Raw genomic sequence first — 18730 nt, 5'->3', positions numbered from 1 at the left:
TATAATTCACGTGGTATCTTTATATTATGAAAGTATATGAATGCCTTTAATATTCACCTACAATTTTACTCTTAGCATTCCATCAACACTAGAATTAAAATTTTAGAGCAGTTCATAGTCTTTCAATTTCATTCCCCTTCTACTTCTTTCACTAACATTGTCCACACTACATCAGAAAATCTTTTGGATATCAGAAAAGGGATTTGAAAAGGTGCCATTTTTGACTTCTCCCTAAGTTACAAACAAAGATCACGTTTCCTTCACAAAAAGTATCCATCAAGGAGGGTCAACTGAAGACAAACACAACTGAGAAGCACCAGATAACAGGCAAGCGCTCTGTCTTCCTTCTATTTTCCTAAAAGCAGAACTTAAATGTGCAAAGACAGAAAGTATCCTACCTCCTTACTCACTTGTCTACCAGAAAGAATAGAAGTTAGCCACTAAAGGTAAGAGTAGACTTCATCTGCCTGAAGATGGTGTCAGAAGAATCTATGTTAACAACCTTAATGCCCATTCCAACTTTTATTTGCCTTTCACGGGTTACCACTGTGGAGACTGAAAGTTTTTCATTTTTCGTATCATTTCTCTAAAAATTTCCTTTTTTTACTGAATTTTCCTTTTTTTACTGAATTTACGGATGTGCTGAAATTCAAAACCACCTCTTTTTTTAATATTTATTTCTTAGTTATAGGTGGACACCTTTTATATTTATGTGGTGCTAAGGATTGAACCCAGTGCTTCACGCACGCCAGGTGAGCGCTCTACCTCTGAGCCATAACCCCAGCTCCAAAACCACCTCTTTTAAAACTACTCATTTTTTCAGTGTTTCCCACTTATATGTGACATATCCATTCTTAGTAAGCTTATTACTACTATTACCATTATTACTATTATTATTGATGTGTCTTTTGTTACAGGGGTCAGTTATAACTAAGAAGCTGTGGGGGGTTATTCTTCTATACAGTGAAGTAGAATTTACCCTGAAATACCCAATGAGTTTTATATAACACTGTAAATGTTATTCTCACATATGTAAAACAGAAACTTTCTTGAAATTTTCTTAATGACTAAGAATATTTTAAATACATATTGGGAATAAAGAAAAAATAGATATGAGTGACTTAATAGTCAAACTTACTGAAGAGAAATGACTTCCGGTAACCACCCTGTGAGCACATGAATAACTGTGAACTCTCCCAGTTCTCGCCTCTGTGCTATGTGAATGCTAAAAGAGAAAACACATCATGCAATACTTACCAAAATTTGGAACACAGAGGAATATATAAGAACTAGAATCTCTAATAAACAGCAGCATAATAATCAACATGGGGGGTCATAGTGGTTATACATTATAGTACAAGAAAATATTGTCTTATCAATTAGATGATTCATTAAAACCCTAAGTATGCCCCAATGGTAAAGTTCAAAATATATGTGAAAAACATGCATATAAGCTGTATTTTAAAAAGATCTAAAATTAATATTAATGCCATATACATAAAACTTTCATCTTATGAAATATATAACATAAAAAGTGCATAACTCATTTCATATTTTTAATATTTATGATTATATTGTTCTTTTGAGACTACAGCAGTGATTTTTATTGTTTCAATTCAATAAGTATTTTAAGTGGCCTATGAGGGTGTTTGTTAAGTCAGTCTCATCCATGGTAGGCCAAATGGGCATCAGAAGTTCTTAATGAATTCCTTATATAACTGCAGAGAAACCAGACATCTGGTTCACCCTATAAAGAAGAGTGGACCTGCCAGTGTAACATGAAGTCAGAGGTAGTGTTTAACCAAATAACACTCTTCTCATTTGCTCTCTTTATTTATATATATTTTTGGAGGTGTTCATACTATTTACATTCATAAACAGAAATGCCATTCCTCCATTCCACTCAGGACTCACAGCCACAGTTCACTATACATCAATAATGATGGCAATGGCACTTACCAACACCTGTGTTCTTTTCTTCAGAAAGGAATCCTGTCTCATTCGTATTTAGCAGTATTTATAGATTTCTATTGGTTTGTTGTATATGGATTATGAATTGCTATGTGTCTACAAATCTGAAATGATTTTATGTATATAGATACACATATTATATATATGTATATATATATATATATATATATATATATATATATATAATAAAATCATTGAGAAAGAGAAAATACCACTGTAGTCATATATAAATATGTTTCTCAAAGATTTTGTGTGTATGTACACACAAAATCTTTGAGAAAGACAAAATGCCACTGTGGTCACACACACACACACACACACACACACACACACACCTGTTGAAAAATTTCACAAAGTCTAGTCTGAACTACTTTTTGTATGATTTTATTTATGAATCAACTGCAAACCTTATAGAAATAATGCTCTTCTCTTTACACGTTTCACATGGATATTTAAGTAACTGTTACGATTAGATTTTAAATGTAGAAAGCTAAACCTCATATGAAAATAATCTCTATATATCATAAAAAAACTAAGAAGTTATAGAAAAAATATAAATTGCACCATGTAGTGCAGGTTTCCACAAGAAATCCACGAAATGTATTCCACTTAGCTTGGTCCTTTATTTTCAAGTTGGATTTGTTCATTTTATTTAAGTAATAATAACCCTGTTACTCACATTCCTATTACATGCTACTGAACTACTGCTTTAAGAAAGACAAAATGCCACTCTGGCTACCCAGATTGTGTATTTTACGCCTCCTGGTCTTATGGATTCAATTCTCAGAACTTCAAGTGAGGTCTGAGAATTAGAACCATTGGGAACATCATCATCCTTATGATTATTGTCAAGTAAACATAGTTTCCACCAATAAAAATCCTCAGTTTTCATCTATCATTAAAAAAATATTGAAATTAGGGCTGAATGCTGGGTAAAACAAATTCTCAAGAGAAAATTTAGGGTTAGTAAGAGAAAAGAGAGATGGAGAGGTGGCAGCAGGAAGGACTGTTTTTGTTTTGTAGCCTCAGGAGACAAAAAGGAAGCTGAGCCAAAAGAAAATCCACACAAAGCAGACCTGGCTTCTGACTGACACTGCTATGTTTATTACTGAAAGGGAGAGGGCTGTGCTTCAAGCAAATAGCTGACAGGGTTCTGTAAAACATGTGGGTGTCTTCTATTGAATTCTGAGTTGCTATGACAGGCTGCAGTAGGGTATGAGATCCAGGCTTGTGCAGTGTGTGTGAGCATTCTCCCACTGAGCAGTGATAAAAAGTCGCCATGCATTACCAATTCAAGCTCCTATGTTCTTTTTTTTTCTTTTTTATTTTATTTTCTTGATTTTTGCACCGTGTGTTGCGTTGCTAGCACCAAGAGAGAATGACTGCTTATCTATTGACTACAGCAGACATGCCTCACGATATGTTGGACACAGAAGTCATATTGGCATAGAAGACACGAGCTGATTGTAAGCATACTGAAGCAAATATGAGTAGTTCTTATCATGAACATTTTAAAAGGGACCAGTGTTACCAAAGCCCAAGGAGCACATTGATATCATTCTGAAAAGTCCAGATTTTTCAAGTTGTGTAAGGTGTTGTTGAATGTAGAGAAATTAGAACTTTAACCAAATCCTAGTATATATTATTCAGTATTTAGATGAACCAATATTTCCCCCTACAAAACAGTTTCTTTTTCTCCCATTAAATGGAAACTCTATTTTTCACGATGTATTTTCCATTTATAGTAAGAGAGTCTGGAATCAAATAATTTTCAGTATTTTTCTTGAGGGAGTTTTGTGTGATAGCTGACTACCCAAAACTTCAAATCACTGGCTTTGGCATATTAGCTTTTGTACATGAATGTTCACACTGTTGGGAAGGAAATCCTTTTTAAAAACTAAAGCAATTCAATACGGATGTTCAGTTGCTCTGGTGTGCCTTTTTGTTTTTATATAAATGATGGATAATTTCTCACTACATACTCAACATTTGCCAGCTTGATGATGGCTTTAGACAACAGCATTGGCCAGAGTTCAAATTCACAGGTTGAAACTGGAAGCAATAGATTGTTATCTTCATCAAAAGTCATGATGTAATCAACAGTTATCTTTCTCCAGCAACCCTAAAATAAAGAAGGAAAGAATGTAACATTATCAGTGATTTATATTATTTTTATCATATATTATCACACACTGCTGACATTGTAACTTGCTGTTGTATAAATTTATGTCAGCATCTCACATTTGAACACTGATACTGTTTTCTAGTAATACATTGGTGGGGCATTTTAGCTTATGATTTATTTAATTATAGCACATCCATATTAATATTGTCCTTATTTATGAGGGCTTGTGAGCACATAGTACAGTAAATTAAAATGTTTCAAATAGCAAAACCAAAACATTATACAACCAGGGATTAGTTTAGGCATAATTAATTTACTTTATATTGTCATAATGTAAATTCCTCAAATATAACTTTAATAATTATGGCTTATTCTGATATGTGCTACTTGATATTATACTTTAATTCCCATGTTATACCTATTCTGAATTTTAAAAAGCTAATATTTTAATATGAAGTAAATTCTTATCTCATTTAATGAAATCAGTGTATATTTGCCTATATGCATATTGCTTTCTAATCAATAACATGAAACAAAATGATAACATTAATTATTTTGAACTTTTAGAGATTTTTTTTAAATTTTAGTTTTATGTGCTTTTATTATGAACTTATTCCTCAAAATATTTTGCCCAGTTGTGTCCACCATTATAATTTCCAAAATACACATAACACATGGTCTACTACCGTTAATTACTTAAAATCTAGTGAGGAGTGCACGTATGCCAACAACACAGAATATCATATGTTCAAAGTACTGTGGAACAGAAAGAGAAGTGCAACATTTGGAAGTATGGAAAATGAAGTGAGACTAGAATAAAGATTCATGAAAGCATGGTTTTCTCAGGTACATGTGAGCAATATGATAAAAAAAAACACTTTAAAAAAATACAACACTCACCATCTTGAATTTCATGTTGCTTTATTTAGTGGCTCTATCTCTTTTACATCCATCCTTAAGAAATTATGTAGAGTTAGCCAGGTTCAAAGGCAGGGGTATGATAACTGCCTTCTAATTTCAAATGAACTGACCAATAAGAATTCACAGAGAAACAAGCAAGATGCAAGAGGACACTGTGTGATTGACACCTATTTAAGGTAACTAGAAAAGGCAAATTTATGCAGATAGTAAGAGGTTGCTAGTAGCTAGGACAGGGGAGAAGAATGGGACATTATTTATAATGAGTAGAGAATTTCTGCTTGGGATGATGCAATTTCTGGAAATAGGTAGTGGTAATGGTTGCACAACAGTATAAAAATACTTAATGCCGCTGAATGGTGCACTTAAATGATTAGAATATTAAATTTTACATTATGTTTATTTTACCACAATAAAAAAGCAGCAATTGGTGTTCCCTTCCTACACTTCAATTTTAAAGACAATTTTTTAAAGGGGTCAGGATTCCTATAAAGGAAAAGTCTTAAACAACTATGAGATGTTAATCTAGACAAATTAAACAAAGAACACCTGCTCACAGATGATCAAAGGTAACATTTTTCTGTTAAGAATGCTTTTATTATTAAACACTACTGAATAGTGCATTTAAATGAATAAATTATACAGCATGTGAATTGTCTCTCAAGAAATCTATTTTTTAAAAGCACAGGAATAGATATTTAGCATTAACATATTTTTAAGCATGATTTGACTAGACCTATAGCTATTTTCATGGTAATATTTTTGATCTATTGATACTACACATTGCTTCCTTAAAGTATAACAAATTAAATTGTGCAGACTTAATTTAAATATGCATATAAATGACACATTTAAGAAAACTAGACCAGAAGGGAACTGTGTAGAGGGGCCAAAAATTGTGGTAAAGTATCTACATTCCAATTTATGTAGTAAAATGTTAATATTAGTATGATATATCAAGATTATTGTATTGTCTTGAGCAACTAATAAAAAATGTTAATATTAGTTGAATGTCATAAGCTATGCATATATTTTTTTTTTAATTCCTAGGGAACCACTGGAAAACAATGTGCAAAGAGATACGCTGAAAGCACTATGATTATATAGGTAATTTAAAAAAGGAATCCTCAAAAACATTCAAGAATTGTGTTGGAGGATTCAAAAATGGCTAAAGAATCCATAAGTGCAAATTTAAAAATAAGAAAAGTCATAAGCAGATAATAAAGTGGTAGACATATCACAATCTATAAATAAAATACAAGAGTAACTTGAGTATACTTATCAAAATTAACAATTTGCATTTTCTTAACAAAATAATTCCACATGTATGAATCTTAGAAAAAAAATCATATAAATGGGCAAAACATATATACATAAAAATGCTCTTTTAGAGCCTTGTTTGTATTGGTAAAACACTGGTTATGACCTATCAATTATATTAATGTAGCAAAATGCATTTACTTATTTATATATCCATAGAGTTGATAACAATATACACCAGAATATATCAGCATAGAAATGCCCATGGCTAGAAAAAAGAATCATTTACAGAACAATAAGTATTATATGAACTTACTTATAAACTTACATAAATGTATATATATGTAAGTTTATACATTTATGTAAGTTTATAAGGACAGAGGAAAGCTCAGGAGGATTTAGGTGATTTGTTGACTGATTGTCTGAGTAGGATAGAATTACAGGGAACTCTCTTTTCCTGCCTTGAACATGTTAATTGTTTTTGAATTTGCTTTACTAAAAGCATGGATAATCATAATAATTAAACATTAATATAGCATTTTCTTTTTGAAATATAGTAATTGATAGAAAAATAATTTGTCCTACCTTGAAAACATTGTTCCTCAAATTTAATAAACACCAATGTCACTGAGAGTTGATTTAAAGAGCAGCATTCAGGTTCTTCCACCATAGGGACTTGGGAGGTCAGAGGTGAGACATGGGAGGCAGGAGTTTATGAAGCACCAGAAGTGCTATAGGTGCTGAGAGTTTTTTTGTATCCCCAGTTTAAGGATCCCTGAATTCTACAACTATATTGTATTTAGCATAAGTGTCAATGAGAAATAAGAGCTAACCCATTTTCATATGAATATATTGATAGCAACTGAGAAAAATTGTGTCAACGTCTCTTTTTTCCTATTTATCAGAGACAAATGAAAGCATAGAGAAGTTCAGAGAAAAGCCACCGACAGCAATTGGTCTTCTTTCCAAATAGAGAGGAAAGGGCTAAATTGCTTCTTTCAGGGAACCAAAAGATGCTCATGCTCACTAGGAAAGCAACTGGTAAGATGCTATGTGCCCTCCACATCATTATCAATGACAGTGGAAGAAGAGAAGAAATTGATCTCTCTTTTATGACACTGTTCCTACTGCTGCTCAATACAATTTTTATCTGGCTGATGTCAAAGAACTTTTTGTAATTTTCTTATAATCCAAATTGGAAATAATGGAATGCTTTTATGGAAAAATGACATTCTGGCGTGAAAGTCAGAATTTTGAATGTCATGAAGAGAGGCCCTGCAAGGTGGCTTTACCCCAATGAAGACATAAAGGCAAACACTTCAGGAGAACACAGGAAAGGGGAAGAAGAAATTCTGTAACAAGACAGGCAAGGGAAATCTATCCCCAAGAAGAAAAAAGTAAAAAGGTAGGAAAGCATCAAGAAGGTGAAGAATAGTGAAGGGGAGACATCTAATGAGAGACCAGGAAGACACCTGATTTAGTCTGACTGCTACAGTCCTAGCCCTATAGAGCTGAGACAGACCTAAAGAGATGGGCTAAATGATTGGATCAGACTGAGATTTCCAAAGTGGATTAAATATTTTTTCCCAACCTTATATTTCAACATGAAAGCATCATATATTTTAATGCACGTGAACTTGAACTTACCATCCAATAAAGTTTCACAACATATTTTCCATAGCTATTGAACAAAGGCATATGACCCTTCACAGCCTTGCATAGGGAATAGATATGTTCCCAGGGTTTCCAGAGAAGAAGAGGAGGTTCCCCTGGAGTTCCTTTAAAATAATTGCTCAGAATCCCTCCATTGAATATCTTCCACACTGCATAGATTTCACTGATAATCCACCTCATCAGCTAGGAACAAACAACATTCATGTTATTTGGCTACTTTTCAAAGATAGATACTGAATTTAGAGGGAAATACAGTAAAAAAAAAATTACTTCAAATAGTGATATTAAAAGTCATTCCACATTTTGGTTTTTCACATACCAAATAAAATCATAGGTTTTGCTTCTCTTTTTAGGAAATACAGTTACATTACAAACTAATATCTAATAAAACAGGCCTCAATTTGACATTGACATTTGTTCAGCTCTATGTGTGTGTGAAAGTGACAGATTGAATTTATCTGAGAGAACTAAAGGCTTTAACAAATCAGTGAGATAAGATAGTAGATTGTACATGTTCTCAACACACCCAACAATACGTGGGATGATGGATATATTAATTTTCTTGTTGATGCATGTTCTATATTGTATATGTATATCAAATCATCAAATTGTATACCATAAAGACATATGATTTTTTAATTGTTAGCTATAGCTAAGTATACTTTGAAGTATACTTCAAAAAGTTGAAAAAATACGATTCTCAATTATAGAAAAACTGAAAGGTGGGAAAGGTAGACTTGCAATTGACTTCCTGAAAGGTCTTCTGCAAGGAGACTTCAGACAATGCTTCCCTACATACCTCGCTGCAGAGCAAATGCTCATTTGCTGAAAACAAGTCAAACATAATTTCATTTTTCACGACTACTGGAACCTGAAATAAAAAACATATGTATAGATATTACTCCATAAAAAACACACACAAAGGAAACACAACCTAATGAAATAGGCCAAAACTGATCTCATTTCTTTCAAACAAAAGAGAAAAAACACGTAAGCACTTTATTCCCTAAGATAATCCTTAGAGCTGTAAGTGACACTAATTCAATGTAACACTAATAAAACAGAGTATTTTAATATGCAAATAAAATAGTACAATATATTATATAGTCAGATAAACCTAGCATGCATACACACAGAGAGAGTTTAAAAGTGATTTGAAATTTAAATTAACCACTCAAGTAAAACCTGAAGCTTAGTTAACATCTGGTAGCTGGGAAAATATCTTCATCTTGCATGAAAAATATTAGCTCTAAAAGTTTTTTAAAATCTTGTCCACCTTTAAATTCTATCACATTTTAAAATAAATTTGATGGTCATTATTTAATTGGGGTAACTTAAAAAAACAATAAAATAGGAAAATATTGCTTATAACATTTTAAATGAGTTATAATTCACATTAAAGTTTATATAGTTAACATTACAAATTAAAATGCAAATGGTCTTGATTATAGAATCAGATTTTTATGGAAGGTAATGTGATCTTTTATCTTCAATCACTTATACAACTAGCATCTTTAAAAAGTCAAAAAATGATTTTTTTATGTTTGAGAAAAATTTATCTAAATCTATTTTGAAGATCTGGATTGATTCTTCTAATCATAAATTATAAACACAGTTTTTTGTAGTTTGACTATGTTGGAATGCTCCTAAAATACCTAAGCTTTCCAGCAAGTACCAATGTGCAGTGAACGTGATGACAGATAAGATATTAGATACTTAAAATTTGAAGCATTAGACAAAATAGTCACCTGCCAACAGAATAAAAATGGGCACTGACATCATAAAAGATAACAGATATTAAGCAAAGGTCTCTCCAGTGGCATTCCAGTGTCTCTATTCCCTCCACCTGTACTGGGGTGAGAGAAATCTTTAAGATGTTTCACAGTGCTCAACATGATCAGTGCTCAAGGGTCTGGATCACTGACTTCTAGTGCTAAAAAATAAGCACATATGATCAGTCACTCTGTGGTCACAGCTTACTAATTAATTCTCGTGGTTGGAATGACCTTTGTCAACCCTGTTACCTTAAAGCCAGGATTTAAAGATCTTAGTAACATAACTTCTGGCTTCAATCATGTCCTTTGATTTTGTCTTTTGCTTAGAGAGTTCTGTGGTATGTTCTGTATTGTTTTAAATGTGGGTTGCAGTTATTTAGTGATTCATGAAATCAGCTTAGGGGAACAGGATTGCAGAAGGAGAGAGAGGATAAAATAGAACATATCTTATATAAGAAGATTGTTATTGCCTTGTGAAATTTTTGTTTCAACTTTATATATATGTACCTTTAAGGAGCATCAATATTAAAGATAAAAGGTAGGTATCACTGTAGATAAGGACAATGAGGCTTGAAAGCCACTATTCTAAAACATTTCCTACCTAGCCAGACTTTCATTTCTCCCTGATCTGGCCCACATTCCAGCATAATGGATCAAGATGAGTCGTGCAGAGGGAGTCCATGTAGAGAGGCATACAGAGGCGCAAGCACTGTGATACAGTGGCAGAAGTTTCATCCACAATGAGTGTATTTTTTCATTACCAATGTATCTCTCAGAACTAAGAGCTCTTTCACAAAATTTTTCTAAGTATTCGAATTTATAAAATTCTCACAAAAGTAAGCCATGAATATATAATAATTATATGATATACTATATAATTATTAATATTATTACTAATATACTATTTTTTGGGGGGGGACCAGGGATTAAACTCAGGGGCACTCAAACACTGAGCCACACCTCCAACCCTGTTTTGTGTTTTTATTTAGAGACAGGCTTTTTGCTGAGGCTAGCTTTGAACTTGTGATCCTTCTGCCTCAGCCTCCCAAGCCGCTGGGAGTACAGGCATGCATCACTAAGCTCAGCTAATTACTATTAATATCACTATCAACTGTGTTATATTGACATCACAGAATTTATATTCTTCATGTCAGTGTTATCTAATGTTAACATTAATTTAAAAGCATGCCTTGTATATATTTACTTGTTTTATTTAAAATGTCTTACAAAGCATTGAACACATTTTGATGAGCTAGGATGTGCCTTTTTATTTTCTTGTTTTAATAATTTTTTAAAATTTGCATATATCCAGTTTTGTCAATTAGTATTGCAGATAAATGATATTGCATTAGTATCACTGCCAGTGGAGGCTAGAACTTTTAGGAATAAAATGGCTTTGTGTAGAGACAGAGATACAACAGATTGTGAAAATGTACAGAATCAGCTTCACTACAACCATTTGGTTAGGACAGAATAATTTACCTACTGGTTTTCTATGCATTAAATGAAAATGATATGAGATTCTACAAGGAAAAAACGCATTAGTGATTACTAAACCCCTGGAAACAAACAAACAAAATACACTCAAACTAACATAGCTATTAAGAAGTTAGACTAGTGTGTTTTAAAGTATCTAAGTGCTGTTTAAAATGAAAGTTTCTCAGATGATGTCCCAGTCAATATGATTCAAGTGGGTGAACACGGAGTCCAGAAATGAAGTGGCCTTTGGAAAATGCTTACAGAATCCCTGCAATAGAGGAATCCAAATGCAAGCCTTCTGGACTGGAAAATTAATGCTAATTAACACTACAGGAAGCAAACCTCCATGCCATGTGAGTTTGTGCTAAGCAAAAGTAAGAAGAAAATCTGTGCATCAGAAATGAATGAATACTTCACATAACATTTAAGCAATCACCTGTCGTTTTGGAGAGAAGTAGAAAACTCCTGTCTCTCAAGTAATTTCTTAGAAATCAGCACAAAAACATATTAAACTATATTGATAAACTTAAATTTCTAATTTAAATCCCCCAAACAATTATTTTTCTTCTTATTCTATGCCACAGGAAAAAAATTCCTCTAAGTTGTTTAAATGTAGCATTTTTTATCATGTGGATATTGTATTCCTGTAGTTAATAAATATTTTGTTTAAGAATAAAAATAAAAATATTTCTTACCCGACTCATTATAAAATCTTGTGGCCTTTTCCAGGAATAAATTTTCAATGATGGTGGTAATTCAATCTTTCCTTCAGGGTCTTCAAACAAATGCTATATAAAAATATAAATTAAGTTTTTTCATGAGGTTTTATTAAAATACAAACAACTCAATCTTGATAAAAACAAGTAAGTATATAGATTTGATCAACAATTAAGGATATATAAAGTAATTTGCATGTTTATTCTCAGAGCAAGTTGGTGGAATATTTGGAGGATTTAATAATTCTGTATATCATTGACAGAACCTTGATCCCTGAGCAGCAGTTTGATTGTAGAGGCAGCAGCTCAAACAAGCACAAACTGCTCTGGAATATAAATTAGATATGGTGGGAAAATTATTTTGAATGAGCCAGATAAGGACAAACTCTCCACTGAAAATAATTTTATTTTACTTGGGAAGGACTTAAACTATTTACTTAGTTGTCAGCTGCAGGAAACATAAATAAGATTATATGAGGGCTGGGGTTGTAGCTCAGTGGTAGAGGTCTGGCTTCACACCTGCAAGACTCTGGGTTTGGCCCACAGCACCACATAACAATATATGAATAAAATAAAGGTATTGTGTCCAACTACACCTAAAAAATAAATATTAAAAAAAGATGATATGAAACTTCAACCTTTGACTTGACTTTTGATTATTAATTATTATAATTAATCTTGTTCCTTTGAGAGAATGACTTTATATAGAGTGCAGCTGTATGAAATAATACAAATAGTTCTTGAAATCTCATTATCCAATTTCTCCAATAGTAAGACTTTGCAAAATTGTGTAGTATAGTATCATAACCAAGAAGTTGACCTTGACACAGTCAAGTCCTAGAACAGCTTCATTGCCACAAAGATCCTTCCTATGTCTTATATAGCTACACCTACCTTCCCCCTTTCTACCCTATGCTTCGTCTTTAAGGAATGGAAAACAGTTTTCCCCACTATTGTGTAGACAGAATCATAAACCATGAAATCTTTTGGATTGGCTTGTTCCCCCTCTCATCACAATGAACTACAGATTGATCAGAAATGTTGCATGCATTAACAGTGTATTCTTGTTTGTTGCTGACTAATATGTCACAGCATAGGCATTTATTTGTTTATCACATAGGTTATTTGGACTGTTTATTGGCTACTACCAGTAAAGTTTCTATAGACATTCATGTGCAGATTACACATTTTTGTGAACTTAAACTTCTATTTATCTGGGATAAATATCCAACAATACAATTAGTTCATTAATATTTTAATCCTATCTCTAGAAAGATATTCTTATGTCAATTCTCCAATCCTTGCAGTCTAGTAAGCTAGATATACTTCAGGTAGCTACTATGTAAAAAAAGTTCTCAGAGCTCAGAAGGTACTGGGGGAAATGGATTCTTATAAGAAACAACATGAAAAGTGCTAGAATTAAGAATAAAACACTTAAGGAATATCAGCATGGGAAGAAAAGGCAACTGTATTTCACCTAATAAGGGCAGGGACAGATGAACTGTTTTGTGGTTTTCTTAGTAATCCTATTTTTACCCTAAGACTGGTGTGACCTAAGAAATGGACTAAATTTGAAGGCATTGACTGTTCACTTGACAATATAAGTACATATGCTTATCTGGAACATTTGGCTTATTGCCAACTTTAAGATGCAGGACAAATTTGAAGAAAAATCAGGACACTTCAACATCTAGCCAAAGGGCGCACACAAAGAGTCTTAGAAAAACTGAGGTTTCTCAGAGGACTTACAGACTTCTGGGTTTCCCTCACTTTGATTGGTTTTCCTTTTTTCTTACAAATATTAACTTAGTTATTTTAAAGTACTCTCTATCTGGCAGTCAAAGCCACCTGTGGATCAGTTTCTATTATCTGATTTTTCCTGTTGGTTTTCAGCTACTTGGTTCTTTTTTTCTTCATGCTTGGTGATTTTTGATTGAATAATATATACTGGATATAAAAATGAATATAGTCCCTCAAAAATGATACTTTCTTCCAGAGAGGAGGATTTTATTTCCTTTGGGCAGGTAGAATATAAGATGAATTTGACCCAGTTAATACCTGTTCTCAGAATTGGTAAAGCAACATAGTACCTATTTTGGGGTCTGATGTTCAGCCCCATGACTCATATATGCTGCCCCCAAATGAAACAGACATCAACTTTCCAGCATATTTACTATTGCTCCATTCTTTATGCTTTCACCCTGAAAAGTGTTCTAAAAGACTTGACCTTGCTTTAATAACACTATTAAATCCCAGAACTAGATACTCAACCTTTCAGAGATCCACAAGCCATTGATGAACACAAGTAATTTTTATACCCTATGTCAAAGTTTTCAGGGACTGCTTGCTCTCCCCTTCATATTATTTCTCTGAACCTGGAATGACTCATCATTAGGTCTTTTCCACAAGTTCTTTTCCAGAGCTCGATTGCTCAACTAAGGACTTTCATACTCTATGATGTAAATTCTGAAAGCAACAGCCAACACACACACACACACACACACACACACACTCCCCATAAGTTGTGAACTGCTGCTAAAAATACATAGAACAGTTTACATTTGAACTGAGAGGTTCAAAGACCTTTAGCTTCTGCAAGTTCCACAGTGACTTTAGGTATGGTACAAAGAATGCACACCCACACAATTTGCTAATTTGGAAATTGTTCTGCAGGTGCAATAGAGCCAACAATTAGATACATTTAATAAATATCCTTTGTGAAAAAAATTTACTGACATGAATCATGCAGTTAACTTTTAATAAAATTTAAAAGTTAATATTCACCACTTTAGAATTATCTATGCAAATGAAAACATGATAGTTCAGTCTAGCCATTTTGGCAATTTTGTTTGTGTTTTGAAATTTTTTTGTTTTACAGATTTTTTTAATGAATTGCCTCACCTAATAACCAAGTCATATTTTAGATATAACCCAGACCTACAGAAATCTTTAGTAATTGAATATAAATTTTTTAGACCTTTTTTTTAGTTGTAGATGGGCACAATATTTTTATTTTATTTATTTATGTGGTGCTGAGGATTGAACCCAGTGCCTCATGAATGTGAGACAAGCGGTCTACCACTGAGGAACAACCTCAGCCTGAATATAAATTTTTAAATATACAAAATAACTTAAATTCATATGGTTGGAAAATGGAGAAACTCCACATAGTCCCAACCTCAGGAACTCATCATGCTTATGAGACTAAAAGTAAACAACGAACAGTTTAGATCCAGGTATTAGGAGGGGATTCTGGGTTCTTATTCGATTCTTATCTCACCATAACATCTCTTTAAAACCATCTTTCCTAAAATCTTCAGAGAACAGCAGTTGAGCGGCAGATTCTCATTATTTATACCACCCTCTCTAGATGCCTGGTTTCTGGTTCCATTGCCTAGACTGCTCGCTCTCTCTCTCTCTCTCTCTCTCTCTCTCTCTCTCTCTCTCTCTCTCTCTCTTCATTTCCCTTTATTTTATTAGGACTCCAATCATATCTCATTCCTCCCATTTACCCCAAAGTGATTTACCTAAGCTCAAGACTAAGGCTTGGAAGAATAAAGTGATAAGGGAGACCAGGTTGACAAAGACACAATTTCTCTTTGGAATGGAGACTGTGGAGAAGAAGAATGAATACACTTTCCTGTTAACAGATCTTATTCCATTCCAAAACTAAAAACCCAAAGGGGATCTGTCTAATCACTGGTAAGCCTACTTACGAACACAGGGCTTTTCCCTGTCTTGTCCTTTTCTTTTCCACTTTTGCCTGCATCCCACTTTTCTGCATTGATGTCAGCTTCACTCCATTCTGGCCAGATTGGGAATTTCCCCTTCTTTTGTTCACCAGAACTGGGTACTACATTGCTGCCAAAAGAGTACAGCCTAAAGAGAAAGGGGCGGGGATTAGTTTAATTAAAATTTCCAAGATAAAAATATTGAACTAATTGCATGACATATCTTTAATTATCTTGTCAGCAGAATATGTTAAAGACATTTGTCAGACAGCTTCTATATGTTTAGATTCTACAACTGAAATGACCCCAGACAGATTATTTTAGAAGCATATTTTGATCATAAATCAATCCCTGCTTGTTAATACAAGATACTCAAAAAAAGATATGAATAGAACTTTGTATTTATATTATCCTGAACACATAAGGATATTAAATATAATTCACACTTCCAAAAATCCTTTACTCATAATAGTAACAATTCTGAAATATCAGTTCAAACATAATAATTTTGATTTATCCCATTATAAAAGTACTACATGATTATTATTTTAAAAGAAATCTACAAAATACAAATCAGGCAAATAAAAACATATCCCCTCTCCCCCCAACACCACCATTAATGGCTATTATCTATCCTTTCAGACCAACATGGAAGATACACATATTTATTCAAAATTAAAATCATTCTGAATTTTCTTTTATAATATATGTTATCAGTATATTATTATATGTTTAACCATGTCTATACATGGATATCAAAGTAGTAATTTAATGACTGCATATTCTAGTGTATATTCTATAATATACCATATTTTGTTTAACTGAGCCTCCATATTTGGAAATTTGGGGGCTTTGATTTTAAAAAACATTCATTTTTTATAAACAAGGCTATTTAACAAGGTGATTATCTTTTATCATTTATTATTGATTATCCTTTATTGATCATCCATTATTGTTAATTTAAAATCAAAAGTAGGAATCTTAATTTCTCAAGTTTTCAAACTGCTCATGAGGCTAGAATGCTGCTTCAGATCTTGGAATAAGCAGTTGAAAAAAAATAACAAAGATATTGCCCTTAAAATGTTCAAATTCTAGGGGCTGGTTGTGGCTCAGTGGTAGAGCTCTTGCCTAGTATGCGCAAGGTACCGAGTTCAATTCTCAGCACCACATATAAAGAAATGAATAAAGTAACGATCCATCAATATAAAAAAAGTTCACGTTCTAGTGAGTTGTAGATACAAAATAAATGGCATAAATCGAGGTAAATATTTACCATTGTTTTAACAGTGAAAAATGCTCAGGGGAAATATAAAACAGGAGAAAGAAAACTAAAAACTATGGTAAGTGCTCTTTGAAACAGTTATAATTCTATAATAAGGTAAGAATTAATAGTTAAAGTAAGTGATGGATCAAGTCAAGTGGCTATCCATAGGAAGAATGTTCTAGGTGCAGGAAATAGCAAGTATAAATATCACAGAGGAGTCTTCCAGAAGCAAAGAGTATGCTGGCTTTTATTAAGAATAATTTGGAGACCAGTATGGCTGGAAGGTGACTGGAAGGAGAAGTGAAGGGACCTGACTCCAGAGAACAACAGGAAACATGAAGATGGTACATTTTATTTGAAACAGGGAAGAGCAAGACAGGTGGCCAAAGCGGGGTTGAGTAAGAGGAAAACATGGTAGGATTAAATTTTGAGCATTATTCTTGAGACAAGGGAGACTTCTCAGAAGGTTTTTGAGACAACATGTGAGAGCTCGTGGTGGCCTAGACCAGGTGATGACTGCAGAGAAGGCAAGGAGTAGGGATGTAAAGACCTTGGGGTGGTCAAGACCCAGTACAGGAGGTGGAAATGTCTGGGGCTTAGAGTTACTGGAAAGGTTAATGTTAAGACTACTTATCAGTTAATAGAAAAATAGTTCAATATGTTAACTGTTTCCATAGCTGTGTATCTGCCTTGACACTCTGCATTTAAATATCAGAAACATAACGGGGAACAACTAAGAAAACTGAGGGGAAAAGCAGTCAGTGAATAATGATCCCTGCCCCCGGGACAGGGACACCAAAGATTCTTGACCTTCCATGGCAAAAGGGAGTTTGTAGGTGTGACTAAGTTAAGTATCTTGAGATGAGGTTATTCTGGAGTATCTGGATGGGCCCAATGTCACCCCAAAGGTCCTAAAATGTGGAATAAGGAGACAGAAGAAGTCAGTGGGGAAAGTGACTCCCGAAGAATGGTCCAAAGCAAAATTCCTGGTTGTGGAGGTGAAAAAAGATGGCCACAGTTCAAGGCATGCCAGAGTGTTCTAGAAGCTGGAAAAGATAAGAAAGAAACTCTCTTCTTGAGCGTCCAGGAAGGAAGGCAGCCCTTCTGACACCTTGAGCCTAGCTCACTTGGGATTTCTAACCTTTGGAATTTGGAGACAATAAATATGTGTGATTTTAAGCCACTGAGCTTGTTGTATTTTATTAGCGCAGCAACAGAAACTGACCTGGTGAGAAAGGTAAAGCATAGCAAAAGGTGGTGCCCTGAAAACCAAGTGAGGCAGGTTTTTTTGTTGTTGTTGTTTTTGTTTCTTTAAATGAGGGAATAAGCAACAGATCCAAATGCTGCTGATCATTCAAGAAATGGGAAATAAAAACAAATAGATGTTGAATTTACCAACAAGACACTTGAATCCTCCCTCCCAGAAGGCGAGGGCTGGGGAGAGGACTTTCTTGGGTGTTACAGCAATGCTGTCCTCTCGTCTATTCCTAGTGCTTCATTTTTATGGCACCTGACAGCTCTCTCCCGAATCCTTTATTCATGAGCTTATTGTGTGTCTCCTCGAGCAGGATTTGGGCATTCCACAGTGGTAGGGAACTTTGGGGTTTTTGTCAATTTCCTGTATCTTTAGCAAGTAGAACAGGGTCTGAACAAAGCAGGAAATCTGTTTCTATTTATATGAAGTAAAAGAAGTAATGTCTTTTGTCTCTTTACTTTTATAGTTTCTAATTAGAGTTGCTTCAAATTGGGTTATGTAGGTAGAGATGCCCAGATGCTCACTCCTCCTATTTCTGTTTCTTTGGCAGTTTGGCTGATAA

General features: G+C 33.7%; 1 protein-coding gene across 1 annotated transcript in view; it reads right to left on the bottom strand.

Moving 5' to 3' along the window:
- Positions 1-18730, bottom strand: part of LOC308633190 (androglobin-like) — a gene marked incomplete at both ends in the record, with an annotated part of 78981 nt that overhangs the window by 46850 nt on the left and 13401 nt on the right. The window contains 6 exon segments of the mRNA XM_081265733.1: positions 1139-1225; positions 3954-4093; positions 7922-8131; positions 8748-8819; positions 11898-11990; positions 15635-15797. Coding sequence (XP_081121859.1) covers positions 1139-1225; positions 3954-4093; positions 7922-8131; positions 8748-8819; positions 11898-11990; positions 15635-15797 — 765 coding nt within the window.

This window comes from Spermophilus citellus, assembly GCF_964194105.1.
Source record: "Spermophilus citellus genome assembly, chromosome: 14".
NCBI lineage: Eukaryota > Metazoa > Chordata > Mammalia > Rodentia > Sciuridae > Spermophilus > Spermophilus citellus.
Note: the sequence above shows the minus strand (reverse complement) of the source record. Positions and strands in the feature narration are given on the sequence as shown.